The sequence below is a fragment of the Lutjanus erythropterus genome, chromosome 1 (assembly GCF_056507025.1).
Source record: "Lutjanus erythropterus isolate fLutEry1 chromosome 1, fLutEry1.hap2, whole genome shotgun sequence".
NCBI lineage: Eukaryota > Metazoa > Chordata > Actinopteri > Lutjaniformes > Lutjanidae > Lutjanus > Lutjanus erythropterus.
The window spans coordinates 49,013,034-49,030,662 of record NC_139317.1 but is presented as its reverse complement, the minus strand read 5'-3'; the positions used below and the strand labels follow the sequence as shown (position 1 = coordinate 49,030,662).

The window sequence follows — 17,629 nt, the reverse complement described above, 5'->3', positions numbered from 1 at the left end:
CCAAAGTCTATAACACAACATTAAAAACACACTGTGATCTCAGTAGTTTACACAATGTATGGCAAAATGTTAACAGTCATATTGGGCTACAGGATTTGTGAATCACAAAACTTGAAAGGTTGCACAGAATTCACAGGGATTGGCTGAATTTGCGTGACATAATACAATCACATCATTGCAATTTCCTGGAGGGTCTTAACATTTCATAAAACTGGAGTGTTCAGTAAACAGAGATGATTTATATCCTATTTCTGTCAATGATCTCCTATAACATTTGCTCTTCTGTTCCATGTGACTGTGGGCGAGTATAGGAAGGTAAGGAAGAAATTATAACCCCTCTTTACCCAAGTTTAAATAAAAACTGACCAGTAAAACAGCAGAACTGTTCTGGTTAAGAACTTCCTTTATGTGTTTTTGTAATGTCAAGCTTAGATGTTCAAAATGATGATGTGTGCAGTTCATTCAGTATTGTATCCAATGTGTTGTGCAGAGGTTGCTACCATTGAAGAGGACACATCCAGGGAGCTTTCTGTTGGTGAACTGCTGGAGAGAGCTAACAGAGACCGCAGTGAGTCGAGCTTTTCTGTTTTAATCCCCTCACCTCAACCAGGTCTTACCCATGTTGTAGCGGCCATATTGTCACTGAACCCAATATTTTGTTTTGCAAGCATGGGTTGCAACACCAATGCCACACTTTAATGCAAGACTGAAAAGCAGAGGTGGAAGTTACTAATTACAAATACTCAAGTTAGTGTAATCAAGTAGTTTTTTTGGGCACCTGTACTTTTATTTGTAGATTTTCAAGTCTGTAAAAACAAGTCTGAAAATGCGCCAACAGTCCAACATATGGTTCATTTCCACCCTGCTCTGCACTTGAAACTCAGCATCGCCCCTGTGTTGGTTGCAGCCCCTGACTTCGATGAACCCACCCTGATTGGAGGAGACATTGCTGTCAAGTCGGAGGCCAACAAAAACGCCGACCCCTGCACCTCCAGAGGCTGCCTGTGGCAAAAGTGGTCTGATGGGAAAGTCTACATCCCATACTACATTGCCAACCACTACTGTAAGCATTTTTATTTCCATTTAGTGTCGCAGAAATAGATAGAGAACAGATTGATTGTCTGGTTGTACATAGAAATCATATGATGAGCTTATAAATTACATTATCATAGTACTACAGTGTTACAGTATTATAGCACTCAATATTATATAGCTATTTCACATGAAAAACTAATAATATGGAAGAAAAACTAAACACTGCAGCAGCACAGGTTTGGAGTGAGGATATTAAGAATTAATGATCATTTAATCATTAATAACCATTAATCGGCATCAAGAATGTATTCAGTTTAAACTGTATTCATGGATATTTAATCAATGATCATGGCAGTAATTGCGCCTCATCTGACATTGTTTTGTCTGATGGAGCCATTTGTTGAATAGGGAAACTTGAAATGAGAAAAAAATGATAAAACAAAACAGTAAAAAAATTAGAAAAAAGTTTTGAAAAAACGTGTTCCATGCCTGTGAGTTTTTTGAGACTAATTCTTGTTTTGTTTTGCTTGCTCCTGCACACACATTATGAAAACATTTTCATTGCTTTAAATCAATATTCAGGTAATTTAATTAAAATTTAACTAACTTTTTGGTGAGAGGGGACATCCTCACCTTGCTGATGTAGTTAGTTCAAAGGACAAAGACAATTCCATTTCCTTTAACATAGGCAAGTAGTTCAAAATAACATATTTTAATAGTTCCTAAAAATTAAACAGCTCAATTATCCAATATAAATGAGTTTGGTAAGGTTATATTGGTGTTAGAAGAAGTTACACTGCCACACATATTCTCAACTTTCCATATTTATCCTGCCAGCCTCCCGTGAGAAATCCATCATCATCCGTGGACTGGAGTCTTTCTCTTCAGTCTCTTGCATCCGTTTCAGACCCTACCAGAATGGAGATCATGAGTGGCTGAGCATTGAGTCCAGAAATGGGTAAGACACTGAATGAAGGTTTACAAATCAGTGGCAGGGTTTACACATTCAACCAGTCTTGTTCCTTACTCATACATGATGAAACTCAAAGCCTCATTTCCCCATTTCATTCACTGTCACTCACTGTAACTATGAACCACAAATAAATTTACTTTTCATTAACAAGAAAAAGTTGATTAGCTGACTATTTTCCACACAACTTAATAAGAAATGCTATTTTACTATTTTTTAACACACATAACACATTCTAACACATTTTTGAATAGAAAAGATTGGACAGCTTGCTGCTTAAAATCCGATGCATATTTGTTACATCTGCTCTACAAGGATGAAGAGTGACACTTAACATGGTGATATTTTGTGTGATCTCTAAAAGCTGCTCTGTATTTGTGTTGACAGCTGCTACTCCTATGTGGGTCGTCAGGGTGGTGGTCAGACTGTGTCTCTGAGCCGTCAGGGCTGTCTCTACCACAGCACCGTCCAGCATGAACTGCTCCATGCCCTTGGCTTCAACCACGAACAGACGCGTTCTGACAGGGACAACCACATCAGGGTGTACTGGGAAAACATCATTGATGGTTCGATGTTTCTATTACATGATTCTATTGTTTTTAGTTTTAAAAGTCTTACTGGCAGAGTGGCTCATAAATAAAATTAGAATCTGAATGAAAGATTTAAATTAATCTCTTGATTTCAGAAATCACATGAAAAAATCCAATGTTTATGAGATGCTCTTAACTCTAATGAGCTGCTGGGAAAAAATCAAATGTTGGTGGAAAGGGAAGCAGAGTGAGTGGAACTGTTGAAACTACAGCCACCATGGCTGACTTGGATGGGCTGGACACCTGTCAAACAAGCGGTGTGTAACAGTTACTTTCAGCCTTAAATAAATAATAATTCTAGGAAAGTTGGGCAGTTTTACATTACAAGAGCAGTCCACATCCCACATTTTAAAAACACTGTCTGACTCAAGACAAACATCAAAATCACTACAGCACAACCAAATAAGTTTTTGTAATCACTGCATTCTTTTCTTTGCATTTGTGATGCACTTCATCACATTGCTGAAAGGGCACCCTAAAGAGCGCTTCATCATGTTTTCTCCACTGGAAAGACACTCTAGCACCCTGGGATCACTTAGGGAGGCACCCTAAGACCCCCTGTGATTTCTGCTCTGAGGTCCTCAAAATCAGTTTTGCACATCAACTAAAATCACAATTTCAGGGTTCATACATTTGCATTTTCAGGCTTTTCCAGCACCTTACAGCTGTGGTAAATGATATATTTATATACAAAATGATTCATTAACCTCTTCTTCGCATTGAATTAGGTGTTATTGTGTTATTTTTAACCAAGTCCCTAAGACTGCTTGTATAAGCTTAATTTTGCAGTTGTGATTATTACTGTGTGATTGATATTTGGTATCCTGATAAACTGCTGGTTCTTGTTTTCACCCACTGAGCTCATGTCTGTAACATGTTTGTGTTATCTCATCTCTGCAGGCATGGCGTACAACTTTGACAAGATTAACACTTTGAACCAGGGAACTCCTTATGACTACAACTCTGTCATGCAATATGAGAAGTATGTTTGTGTCATTTATTTCACATATTTTCATGTATATTTGACCTCTCTTGTAACTGCATCTGTACATTTTTGATTATTCACTTTTGCATTATATGCTCCTATATGAGCTACTGCTCCAAATGGCAGGTTTACACTGGAGGCTTAGCTAAGTCAGAGCTTACTGGTTTACTTTGGAGAATTTGACTGTCTGTATAGATCAAGGATCTGAACCTTCACAAGCTCTCTTTTTCCTGAGGATGCTTCTTTTCTTTTTTTTTTTTTAATTTAGCATTCATAGCTAACATATAGCCCTGCGATGAACTGGCGACTTGTCCAGGGTGTACCCCACCTCTCGCCCAATGTCAGCTGGGATAGGCTCCAGCAGCCCGCAACCCTTACAGAATAAGCGGTTACAGAAAATGAATGAATGAATAAATGAATGAGCTAACATATAGAGATTCAAGAAGACTAGCCATCATCAACATTTAGTTGACAAAATATTTTTTGGTGTATAGGCTAGGTACAGTTAACAGTTTACAGTTAAAGAACAAGAATCAATTTACACTGTAAAAAATAGTTGAGATACCGCTTTGAGTCCAACTCTCGAGGTTTCAAATTCAAATTTTAACTTTCATTCACTTTCACTTGAACGAATTTGAAGAGTTTTTTTTTTTTTAAAAAAACACAACTTTCTGAGTTTCTAAAGCTCAAAGTTTAAGATTTAAGGAGTTAATTATCTCAACAAAAGATGTATACTTAGGTAAATCTATTTGAAACTTTTGAGTTGGGCTTAAAATTAATTTCCACAGAATTTTTTAGCCATAGGGAATCACTTGAGAGGGGCTTATGAGCCGCATACAGCTCTGGAGCTGCAGGTTGCAGACCGCCAGTATAGGCTGTCCTGTACTGGAGGTCACAATGACTCATAACCAGCATGAAGCTGATTTTTCATGAAAGAACTAAAATAACCATAAGTATCAACAATTGCTTCCCTCCAGTTAATCAAACCCAGACTTGACCAGCTTTGCATTGTGGGATCTGTGATTCTCCAGGTACGCCTTCTCCAAGAACAACCGTCCCACCATGCTGCCCATTCCCAACAGCAACGTGCCTTTTGGCCAGGCCACCCAGATGAGCAAGAATGACATTGACAGGCTCAACAGGCTGTACAAGTGCTGTAAGTAAACTGCCTGAGTGGATCTGTCTTAGCACTCTGATGTCCATATGAACACTGCTGTAATCATCCTTCCAATCCACACTGGCCTTGATAGGGTCCCTTCCTAATGTGCTTCATATGTAAGTGACAGTTCACAGCTACTGACTAATCAAGAATCAAGATTCAAGTTGTTTATTTGTCATTTGCACATACAGAGTTATAGTATGAAATTCCCTCTTTTTGTTACTCTCAGTCCACTGCAGCTCAGGAAACACTGTTGAGGGAAGACTGACCTCCCAAGAACAATACCAGTCAGTCATTTCTGCAAGCGCACGAAAACATCTGTTTACTACAAGTGACAGCCCCCTCTGGCACTCACAGACATTATGATAGGAGCAAAAGATATAGTGAGGTGACCTTGTTGTGAAGTATACTATCGAGGGTTCTCACAACATGCTAAGAATGTTGCTGTTTGAGCCTGTGTAGCCTATTGCCATGTTTCTGAAGCTTATTTATGTGACGTTAGTGTAGTATGTTATGTTGATAACATAAAACAGTTGTAGTTTGGTTAGGTTTAAGCACCTTTTGGGTATGTTAATTACTCCATCCACCCATCCATCTTCAACTGCTTACCCAAAATTGGGTTGTGGGGGTAACAATTCCAGCAGGGGACCCCAGACATCCCGTTCCCTGGCTATGCTAGCCAGCTCTGACTGGGGGAAGCATTCACAAGACCAGGGCAGAGATATAAGCCCTCCACCTAGTCCTTGGTCTGCCCCATGGCCTCCTCTCAGCTGGATGTGCCTGGAACACCTCCCTAGAGAGGTGACCAGGTGGCATCCTTACAAGATGCCCGAACCACCTCAACTGGCTCCTTTCTATGCAAAGGAGCAGTGGCTCTACTCTGAGTTCCTCATGGATGACTGAGCTTCTCACCCTATCCCTAAGGGAGATGCCAGCCACACTCCTGAGAAAAAACATTTTGGCCGCTTGTATTTGCAATCTCGTTCTTTCGGTCATGACCCACCCAAGCTTGACTGGTAGATCTAGGTCCCCTCCAAATGTTCCCAACTCACCTGCACTACACGTTTGGGCTTGCCAGGTCTGTCCAGAGGCTTCCCTTGCCACCTCACCCAACTCACCACCAGATGGTGATCAATTGACAGCTCCGCCCCTCTCTTCACCGGAGTGTCTAATACATATGGCCTCAGATCAGATGATACGATCAAAAAATTGATCATTGACCTTTAGCCTAGGGTGCTCTGGTACCACATACACTTAAGAACATCTTTATGCTTGAACATGATGTTCATTATGGACAGTCCATGACTAGCACAGAAGTCCAATAGCAATCAGGGAGGCCGTTCCTCCCTATCACGCCCTTCCAAGTGCCTCCATCCTTGCCCATGTGTGCGTTGAAGTCTTCCAGTACTACTACCAACTCCCCTACCAGAGCCCCATGCAGGACTCCATTCAGGGTCTCTAAGAAGGCCAAATACTCTGAACTGCCGTTTTGTGCATAAGCACAAACAACAGTCAGAGTCCTCCCCCTCATTACCTGTAGGTGTAGGGAGGCGACCCTCTCGTCCACTGGCATAAACTCCAACATAGCGGCACTCAGCCGGGGTCTTGTGAGTATCTCCATACTCACCTGGTGCCTCACACCCTGAGAAACTCTGGAGAAGAACAGAGTCCCCTATCCCCTATCCAGGAGAACGGTTCCAGAGCCAAGGCTGTGCGTCGAGGTAAGCCCCACCAGATCTAACTGATAGCGCCCCACCTCCCGCACCAGCTCCAGCTCCAGCTCCTTCCCCACCAGAGAGGTGACGTTCCATGTCCCCAGAGCCAGCCTCTGCCACCTGCGTCCAGTATGCAGGGACTCCCTGCCTTCACTGCTACCCAGTGGTTCCTCCCAATGATGGTGGGATGGGAGGAGTTTTCCACGGCTCCATGGTGTGCCTGACCACCAGGGGCTCGCTGTCGGGCCCCCCTTCCCGGCCTGGCTCCAGACAGGGGCCCCGGGCTTCCTCCAGGCAGGGTCACTCTGCTCTTTCCTCACTTTTCCATGGGGTCTTTGGACCATTCTTAGTCCAGACCCTCGCCTGAGACTAATTTGCCATGGTAGACTCTACCAGGAGCACTCGGCTCCAGACAATACAGCGCCCAAGTTCATAGGGATATGCAAACCTCTCCACCATGATAAGGTGATGGTCCCCTGGAGAGGGGGACTTGATTGTATAAATTAAGTAACAGTAAGCAAAGGCCAAGTGTAGTTTAGAGCAGTCATTCCCAAAAATGTTGTTTTCCTGATAAGAGGAAAGTAAAAAAAAGACATAGCTTGTTAACTGAGCCTAAACGTATTTATTTCTCATTTATAAAGTTTTAACATGTGTTTCTGTTTTCAATAAAGTGTCAAGATAATATAGGGTGATGCAAAAATGGCCATAAAACTGGTCAGTAACATTCATTAATGCACAAATAAACTCTTACTAGAATTTACTGATAAGGCTTATTGTGAATTGGGTCGCAATGGATTATCCCAAAATTGGGTCCCCAGGAAAAAAGTTTGGAAAATACTGGTCTAAAGCATAACACAGTGTGTGCTTGGAGGTAGATGCATTAGTCAGATACACAACTATCACAAAGGACAATGCTATAAATAATACATTAAATATCAACCATTAAACTAATATTCTGAGTAGTTTTTGAGGAGAATACTTTGTACTTTTACTTGAGTATTTTTCTAACACAAGTACTTTTACTTGTAAATAAGTAGTAGTACTGTTTTAGCAGTACATATGGACATGAGTATTGTTTTAAGACACTTGATTAAATGTAAAAACCTCTGCTTTAATGTTACTCAGTATTCACACAGCTTATATTAGTCTCACTTGCCACCCACATTGTCCCTCCAAAGATTTCCATAATGACATGCATGTCCTCTGCAGAAACTACACATGACCTCCACCTTCCTGCTGTGATGACATCAGAGCTGGCCAATGAAGGAAATGAGGCTTTTGGGTGGACGGCAGTTTGAATTGTCCTGCAAAAATAAACCTGCAAACTTAAAAAGCTGATTGATTGTCTGTTTCATGAAATAGCAAGGATATCTTTCATATTCTTCAAAGATTATGAATCCATGTAGAAAAATTAGTAAACAGGAATTTAAAATCCAGTCCTCTATATTATGATCATTATGGTGCTGTATGTTCCTTATGACTGAGTCAACCAGATGTTATGGACATGTTTACATGTTTACACGTTTCGGTGAAGATGGCTGAGTGTGAGAAACTGCAGATATATAAGATACAACCAGTCTCCCGGACTTAAAAGTAGAAATTTTGATGCATCAAGATGCATCAATAATCAATTTAAAAGATTCCCACCCTGGCAACGAACATATGGCACTTTGTATGTTCTGTAGATGTTAATGAGATATGATTTAAAATGGCATTTCATCTTGTTCTCATACCACAAAAAACAATTATCACTGTAGACAGTTTGATGGCCTCAGAACATAAAACAGTTTGCCCTCTATTAATCAAATCCTTTTTGTTTGATTTATTTATAAGTCAGGAAAAAGTTTGACATTTTAGAAAATATACTCATTCATTTTCTGGCAGAAGGTTAGATGTGAAGGCCAATCCCTCCCTCACATCTGATAGATCATATATGATCTCCCTCAAATATGAAGCTATAGCCAGGAGCACAAAGCTAAGCTAAGCACAAAAAATGGAAACAGGGGCAAACAGGTTGGTTTGTCCAATAGTCAATTTGCCAACCAGCACAGCTGATGATCACTAATTAACAGGTTGCACCAGTAAATTTGTAAGAATGACAATGTTACATGTTGATACAATTTGCATTTTAATATAAAGTATAAAAAAAGATTTCTCTGTAAAAGGCAGAAGTGTTTAGCAGTAGCATTGACATGTCTATGAATATGTTCATCACCACCTGCAGAAATTTCCAGTTCAGTTGCATTTGATGAATCAGAATTTCAGATAAATACTTGAAAAATGTCAAATACACTTTCTCTCATTTGTGTTTTAATGAGGAACTATTCATTCACTGCGCCAAAGAAGATTATTCTTTGCATAATTACGGAACTTCATATAATTACATAAATCTGAACTTTATTGAGACTTAATTTCTTTAAATCACAGCTTTCTTTTCCATTCCCAAAGTTAATCTTGGTCTCATCTGTAACTCTCCATCAGTATTAAAGATCTGCAATTTTGGACTCCACTTTATCAGCAGTATTGTTATATTGGCAGGCTCTCAGAGCCATTATCAGCTCCTCTGCTCGGGCCTCTGCTCCTCGACTCTTCTTCCACTCCTTCAGCAGCTCAACTGTCGTCTCCTCCAGGTCTGTGGGGTGTCTCCTGGAGATGGACTCCAGCTTAACATCAGTCAAACCCAGTTTGCGGCCCAGTTTACGCCAATACTTTCCCAAATTCTCCGCGATCACCTCTGTAGCAGCGTCCAGTTTAACTGAAGGAGGAGGAGGACACATTGAGGGTTAAAAAAGACACATCTTATTCATTTTGGGAAACTATTACCTTTTGTGCAAAACATAAAAATCAACTATTGATGATGTGATATTTGGCATCTAAAGGAGACAACTGGAAATGGGCCAGAACATTTTTAATATTTCACTTCTTCACAGTCAAGTACAATAATATCAGAGGTTTAGTTTGTGTTAATATAATTAATTAATAATAATATAATACACATTAAATATTGGTTTTAGACAACAATTTAATAGTGTTCAAAGATATAGCTAGATCAATATATTGACTAGTATTTATTTATATATAGACAGATATCCAAATCTGTGAATATGCTGGCCGATAAGTTGCAGAACAGCAGAGGTTTTCAAAGTATGAGGCTCCTCCTCAGAGGGTGCTGAGACACGCTTGTCTCAGCAAAGTAGCAGCTAAACTACATTATCTAACTCCTGTTGTAGTAGTTGTCCCTTTCATCTCACACAGTATGCTAACCGTTAGCATACTGTAGTTTAGCTGCTACTTTGCTGAACTTGCAGCAGCGGCTGTGACACACACTTCCTAGAGGAGACTGTAACCAGGGGCGCCGCCAGAAATCTTGGGCCCCCTGAAAGATTACAATTTAGGGCCCCGCCCCCTCACCCCCACATATTGGTTTTCTTTTGTGAGCAAATATTGTTAGATATTGTTAGGCCACTTACAATGGAGTTCATTCAAGCCAAATGCTCATGTGTTGAGAGAACTTGCATGCATCATTGTATCAGTATGGATTTATAACATTCTGTATGCACATTATGGATACTTCAGAGCCCTCCAGCAAACATCATCAGGATTTTAATCATGTATTTCTTTGTTTCCTTTATTGACTTATTGTATGTGATCAAATGTATGCCTTGATGAATAACTAGGCTAGTTATCTGATACAATCATATAGTGCACTACAAGAAATCCACTGAGTGTTTTTGGTTTCTTTTAGGCAACACACATTTATTTAAAAAAAATGTTCAAATAAGTTAAGTCAACACAAAACCTTGCTGCGTTCTGCCCCAGTCTGGCGCAGTGCAACAACGATGACATTGCATGCTGAGAAGTAGCCTACAGTAGCCTATTTTATTGCACAAGTTGAAGTTCTACATGACATTCATCTGATCTCAGATGGCAATACACGTGGACTATGTAAATAAAATGACACGGCACTTATTGAAAATTGTTGCCTTGATATTCCAACCAGGTTAAGATGAAATAGGCTAGTCTCTCTCATTAGCATCTAGTGTGTTGTATCATGGCATCGAGTGTCAGTGAATAATACCTTTCTTTTGGAAAAACTGGGTCACTAACTGTTGACCCTTCTTCTCTCATTCTGCCTTCTGCTGCCTCTCCTTACGTTTCTGGTGTCCAGACTTCATGCTTATCAACTTCTAATATGTTTCCTACGCACCTGATCGCATTTCAACTGAGTAGCCAACGCTGCGCATTTACTGGCATCTACGGAGCATGCACATTTCACGTGCCCCCCTGCCAGAATCAGACCATATCATTCCGTAAAAAGGGAGAGGGGTGAAATGATAATCATACATAATTGAAGGATTTTGTTTTTTTTATTGATAGCCCTCAAAGGGCCCCCTGTCAGGCCCAAAACTGCAGCTCTTGTGGGGTGTTCCTGGTCTGCAGTGGTCAGTATCTGTCAAAAGTGGTCCAAGGAAGGAACAGCCAAGGCTCATTGATGTACGTGAGGAACCAAGGCTGGCACACGTGGTCCGATCCAACAGACGAGCTACTGTTGCTCAACTTGCTGAAGAAGTTAATGCTGGTTCTGATAGAAAGGTGTCAGAACACACAGTGCATCACAGTTTGTTGTGTATGGGGCTGCACAGCTGCAGACCAGTCAGGGTGTCTATGCTGACCCCTGTGAACCGCTGAAAGCACCAACAATGGACATGTGAGCATCAGAACTGGACCATGGAGCAAGAAGAAGGTGGCCTGGTCTGATGAATCATGTTTTCTTTTACATGGACCAGGATGCACTATGGGAAGAAGGCAAGCAGGCAGAGGCAGTGTGATGCTTTGGGCAATGTTCTGTTGGGAAAACTTGGGTCCTGCCATCCATGTGGATGTTACTTTGACACGTACCACCTACCTAAGCATTGTTGCAAACCATGTACACCCTTTCATGGAAACAGTATTCCCTGATGGCTGTGGCCTCTTTCAGCAGGATAATGCACCGTGCCACAAAGCAAAAATGGTTCAGGAATGGTTTGAGGAACACAGCAAGTGTTTAACAATTGAGTTTGAGGTGTTGACTTGGCCTCCAAATTCCCCAGATCTCAATCCAATCAAGCATCTGTGGGATGTGCTGGACAAACAAGTCTGATCCATGGAGGCCCCACCCAGATACCACAGCACACCTTCAGGGGTCTAGTGGAGTCCATGCCTCGACGGGTCAGGACTGTTTTGGCAGCAAAAGAGGGACCAACACAATATTAGGCAGGTGGTCATAATGTTGACAATGCCTGATCTGTGTATATATCTCAATATTTGCAAGTGTACCTGTACTCTGTCAAATCATATACATATATGTATATGACTATTCATATGTATGTATATATTAGGGCTGGGCGGTATACCGGTTCGTATCGAAAACCGGTCTTTATTTTCCTTATGATATGAATTTTTCATATACCGCCATACCGGTAAATAGCCCAAACAATGTCCGGAATGTGCGCGGCGGGAAAGTGTTTCAGCGGGGACCCATTTCACCGCTGCACACCAACACCACAGGCGTGCTGGCTTGAGCGTGTGCACTAGGGATGTTCCTGGCAATTAATTTCTCTGTTGATTAGATGCAAAATTTAATTTAGCATAGTCACTAAGAAAACACAAGGCAGAATTTATTCATTTATAATGTTAAACACTGTCCGAAAAAAAATACTGTGTGTATTAAGAGCCATTTCAAGACATTAATCACAGTCTACAATCGCCAAATCGTACTTTAAATGCCGCTTAAATGCGCACTACTTCGCGCTGTGCAATACAAACCTTACACGCTTATGCTTCACCTTTTCAGACTGAATAAGGTCACAGTGTCTGCGGGTAAAGGACCCAGCGCTAACATTAGCTGCCAGCATGACACACAGTGTGGCTAACGTTAGCAGCTAATAGTAGTAGCAGCAGCAGCAGCAGCAGCTCCGCCTGCAGGTTTATGTCTGTGTCTGTGCTTAATGTGGTCACGTTTCTCCAGTCGAGTGAAAATATATCAGCTTATTCTGTCACAGTCTACATTCATCTGTCCGACTTCGCTGATGTAAACATCCGGTGTTGCCACGGCGATCGGTTCATACGCGCTGGGTGAGAGGGGCTGCTGTCTGACAGCCGCAGCCCCGAGTGCCGTGCGGCAACAGATAACTGGCATCATGCATGAATGAAATATTGACCAATAAACAACTAATACTAGTCGTTTAAATATTTTAAACGACTAGTATTTCTGGTGCCGACTAGCGTGGGTGGGGACGTTTAATTCCCATACTTTGAAGGGGTCATGCTTTGCTGTGTCTGGACATGAAAAAAACATGATACAATCCTTATGACAGTAAAATGGGTTGTAAAGACAATCAACTGCAGTAATTCTGTTCTCAGTAGAAGAAAATGTGGGTAAGAACACTGTTGCATGAAAAAAAAAAATACCGTCAAATACCGTGAAACCAATATGATTTTTAAAAAAAACGTGATATGAAAATTTTGTCATACCGCCCAGCCCTAGTATATATATATATATATACACATACATATATATGTATATATATATATATATATGTATATATATACATATGTATATATATATATATATATATATATATATATATATATATATATATATATACACATGTTCTGACAGGCTCTTAATATTATGAGTCTATCACTGATCAGCATTTTCACCATGTTGTGACATTTCATGTAATCCACTGATGTACTGGTTGAGAGAATGTTAGACAGATTAATTAATAATGGAAATGACTGTTAGTTGCAGCTCCAAATACAAAAAAGCAGTATACAATCCAGAACAGGGTCCTTCCATTTTAATTTGAGGTTTGAGTTTGTTTTTTCTTTTTGTTTTTTGTCTTGTTTTTGTTTGTGTTTTTTTTTTTTTACCCTATCTCTCAATTTTGTTTCTTCCTCCAATATATTGTATGTAGATTGTATTTGTTATTATTGTTATCATATTATCTCTACAAATTTGTTTGAAAACTCAACTACCATGTACCATGAGGCATTAACTTGTTGGGTTATGCTATTGAGTGGGAAAAGGGGGACATCTTCAATGATGTCTGTTCACTGTTATGCCAATCTCTAATAAACATAAATAAATAAATAAATATATATATACATATATACACACACACACATATATATATATATCTACTACTACTACTACTACTACTAATAATAATAATAATAATACTGATAAGAAGAAGAAGAACATATAAGTATTAGTAAGTAGGCCGTTTTTTGGGTACTTGTCCTTTTATGAGTAGATTTTCAAGTCTGTACTTTTTACTCCAACTTAAGTGTTTATTACACAATGTAAACCACTTGGTTACTTTTAAAATCATAATTGAGTAATGAGTACTATTTGAATTAATATTCAAACCCTTCATCTGCATTTTAGTAACCACTGTGTGTCTGCCCACAAACAGATCGATGAGAATTAGGACATTCAAAAGAAAAACCCCAAAACGCTGCAACAGGCAAATTTGGAAAGCTATTAGCTAACATTAGCCATCATAAGCTGCTGGTCAGATCAGACCAGATAAGGCTTGAGCAGTAAAACCCCTGAGAACATTGAACTGAGCAAGGGTGCCTTTTATGACTTCATTAAAGTACCAGTTTGCAGTGTTGGGGGTAACGAGTTATAAAGTAACGGATTACAGTAACAATTTTACTTTTTTGGGTAACGAAGTAAAGTAACGCATTACACTTAAAATATCGCTAATGAAACTACTTTACTAGACTATAGTAACACGCTTTCCTGCATTACCCAAGCCGTGTTTGCCTGTGTGTAAAGTTCTGATCTGTTTAAGTGGTGCATGCAGGCGTGCTGCCTGTGTGTGTGCTTGCCTGGGCACGTTGCCATAGAGATCGATTTGAGTGACGTAGCTGCTCGTGCAAAGGAAGGAGAGAGGGAAATGGAGATGGAGACGGAGACGGGGGGTTTCGGTCAGTTGTGATATTCTTATTACTTTCAGTTTATTGCTCAAAAGGACAAAAATATTCGTATGAAATGCGCTCTATGTGCAGGCGATAGGTGTCTTTCAACTAGTGCCAAGTCAATGAGCAACCTGTTGTTTGTTCTCAGGAGAAGAGTTTTTTCCTCATGTTTCCTAAAGCCTGTGTTATGAAACTTGTGTGTTGCTACTGATTGACCTCATCACAGCCTCATTTATCCTGCTGTTTGTGGATTTTACAATGAGGCATATTTCTTTGTGCAGACAGGGATATTGTTGTTTCATATGGTTTTACATGCCATTTTGTATACATTTATACAATAAACACTATGCGGACTGACTAAGTGATGATACGGCTATGATGTTTGTCCATGTATCTACACGGTAAATTAAGAAAGTAAAGTAATTGGTAGTGAAGTTACTTTTCAAATGCAGTTACTAGTAATCTCATTACAATTTCCAGAAGTAACAAGTAACTAATTACTTTTTTTGAGTAACTACCCCAACACTGCCAGTTTGTAAGAGGAAGAAAGTATTTGTCTTCTGTCCAAAGTTACTATAACTAAACTTAAAATTTGATTGACACAATTTGATTTGACTGACACTCTGCCTATTTGTCCTACTAGCACTTTGGCTGTTTTAACTACATACTTGTCTAGTGCAGAACATGGCTGTTCTACAGATAATAATCCAAACCAGTGTTTCTCAAACTTTCCAGAGGACCTACTTTTTAAAAATGAAAAATTGCCACAACCCAAGTTATAATAAGCCTTATCAATAAATTCTGGGAGGAGTTTGTGCATTGTGCATATATGAACATTCCTAACCATTTTTAATGCCATTTCCACATCACCTTGTATTATCTTGATGTTTTATTGAAAATATATACACATATTAAAACTTTATAAATGAGAAATAAATTCATTTAGTGTGAGTTAATGTTTTTTTTTCCTCTTATCAGGAAAACAGCAGAGGACATTTTAGCCTCCTTTTAAAAGCAGTACTGCAGATATAAATCTTAAAGTTGCAGAATTTCCTCCAGTCTTTTAATAATAAAAATTTCCCATGATTCACCTGTGGGTCGCGACCCAGTCTTTGGGAATGAGTAGTCTAAACCAGTGGTTCCTAAGCCTTTTTTTTGGTGTGCCACCCTTTAATACACTGAAAAAATTTAGTGTCACACCACCCCACAATTTTTATCAAACATTAACAATAATTTGTCATGCTACTGCTAAAAAGTTTCAAAAGTTTACTTTTAGTAAAATAAAGTTTAGCAGGATAGACAGCAAACTCTTGTTTGTTTATTTTTCCTACACATATCATATCGATTCAGCTTTGATTCATTCTTCATTTCTCCCCTGGTTTTCCAGACACTCCTGCAGTGGCTCTGCACACCCCGAAGGGTGCCCGCCCCCCAGTTTGGGAACCACTGGTGTAACTGTTAAAAATAACAATTCAGTTTAGTTTCTTCAGAGTTGAGAGACATGCTTAAAAAAAAACCCCTTTTTTTAAGTTGTAAGGAAGATTTTATGACCTCCAGTGAAGCTTGGAGACCCCTGGAGGGCTGGGACCAGTGATATAGAGTATGTCTATAGCCTTGAGAGCAATTCAGACTGAAGATCTGGAGAAACAGCAACATCTCTGATTGGATGATGCTACTGATAATGTATTAAACATCAATGATTAAATAGCAACTAATACTCTGAGTAGCAGTAGTAGAGAAGAATACTTTGTACTTTTACTTAAAGGGATAGTTCACCCAAAAATGAAAATTCAGTCATTATCCCTCACCCTCATGCCAATTGAGGGTCAGATTTATTTTGTTAGTCCGCAAAATGCTGCTGGAGTTTCACAGGAAAACAGTGAATAGTGACCAGTTTTCAAACATAAAACAATAAATAAATTAAAATAAAATAAATTAAAAAAAATAATTGAAAAAAGCCATACGAAAGCCAAGCCACACTGCTTGTCTGGCATAATCCAAGTCTGCTAAAAACCCGATACGCTTTTTGTGCACTGTCACACCACACACACCCAGTTCAGATAGTGTGCATGTACACATTAATGTGGCACCTAGCTAAGGACCTACAGTGAAGATTCATAAACTAAACACAAAAAAACATGGTGTAAATAACTTTTTTTAAAGTTAACTTGGCATGTTGGGGCTGTAGGAGACTTGGATTACACCAGACAAGCAGTATGGAGGTATTTTATGCTTTTATTCTGTTGTTTTTTCACATTTGAAAACTGGTCACCATTCTGGGAGATTCTGCAACATTGTTTTGCTGTGAAACTCCAGCAGTGTGTTGTGGACTAACAAGATAAACCCGACCTTATAATTTTGGGTGAACTATCCCTTTAAGTCCTTTTCTAATACCAGTACTTTAACTGGTAATTGAGTAATATTTCAGTAACGTAACAGTTCTTTTTACATTTTCAGTACTCTTTCTACCACTGACTACTAGTAGTGGTAATCCCTCCCTGACAGCCCTCCCCTGGGTTCACACGGTACCTCTCTCTTCGTGGTCCGGCTGGCCGCCGGGGGACCCGGGGATAGAAAGCCGGACTCTGTTCAGTATGTCAACCAGGTCCGGTCGGCCAATCTGTCTCAGTCGCTGGCTCAGATACTCCGTGTTGTCGGCTGCCAGCTTGCCTCTCTCCGACAGAAACTGGAACAGTTTTATGCCAGCATCGATTCTCTCCATATCCCTCTTTCCGATATCGTCCCGACACAGAAACTTCATCTGACCCAGCTGGTCGGTGGTCAGCTGGTTAGAAATCGCCAGTAAAACGGCGTTAAAGTCAGCAGACTCCATGTTTTCGACCGTGATCTGATGCGTGGAAACGAGGAAACACTTCGCTTACTTTTACTTTCACTTCCGTAGGGCGGATCTGGAGGCAACATTAAAAAAAATTAACGGAAAGTAATGCTGATGTAAATGTGATTGCAATTAAAAAAACATTTATGTGGGAAAATGTCTGTAAATTTGGAAGTAGAATTTTTATTGATATCTAATGACACCTTCAAGACAGACAATCCTATTCAATGCTTTGTCATAATGTGTCATAGGGGTGTCAAACATACGGCCCGCGGGCCAAAACCGGACCGCCAGAGGGTCTAGTCCAGCCCGTGGGATGACTTTGCAAAGTGTGAATTACAGAGAATTATTTGCAAATTACAGAGAAG

The 17,629-nt window shown here is 39.9% G+C and overlaps 2 protein-coding genes across 3 annotated transcripts; one reads left to right on the top strand and one right to left on the bottom strand.

The window, feature by feature from the left end:
- Positions 1-374: 374 nt before the first annotated feature.
- LOC146333414 (hatching enzyme 1.2-like) lies at positions 375-7,792 on the top strand. Of its 2 annotated transcripts, XM_084722838.1 has the most exons (7): positions 381-568; positions 908-1,063; positions 1,873-1,993; positions 2,393-2,571; positions 3,496-3,577; positions 4,612-4,736; positions 7,664-7,792. In XM_084722838.1, coding segments are annotated over exons 1-7 (801 nt in total). In that variant the 5' UTR covers positions 381-432; the 3' UTR covers positions 7,666-7,792. The 2 variants fall into 2 exon arrangements, with proteins under 2 accessions (XP_084578956.1, XP_084578964.1); XM_084722830.1 differs by lacking the exon at positions 7,664-7,792 and having other exon boundaries at positions 375-568; positions 4,612-4,744.
- A 771-nt stretch (positions 7,793-8,563) lies between these two features.
- Positions 8,564-17,321, bottom strand: fadd (Fas (tnfrsf6)-associated via death domain). The gene is made up of 2 exons (XM_084722911.1): positions 16,955-17,321; positions 8,564-9,209 (listed from the first exon to the last, which is right to left on the bottom strand). The coding sequence occupies exons 1-2, from the start codon at positions 17,256-17,258 to the stop codon at positions 8,938-8,940; spliced, it is 576 nt and encodes a 191-aa protein (XP_084579037.1). The 5' UTR covers positions 17,259-17,321; the 3' UTR covers positions 8,564-8,937.
- Between the last annotated feature and the right edge of the window lie 308 nt (positions 17,322-17,629).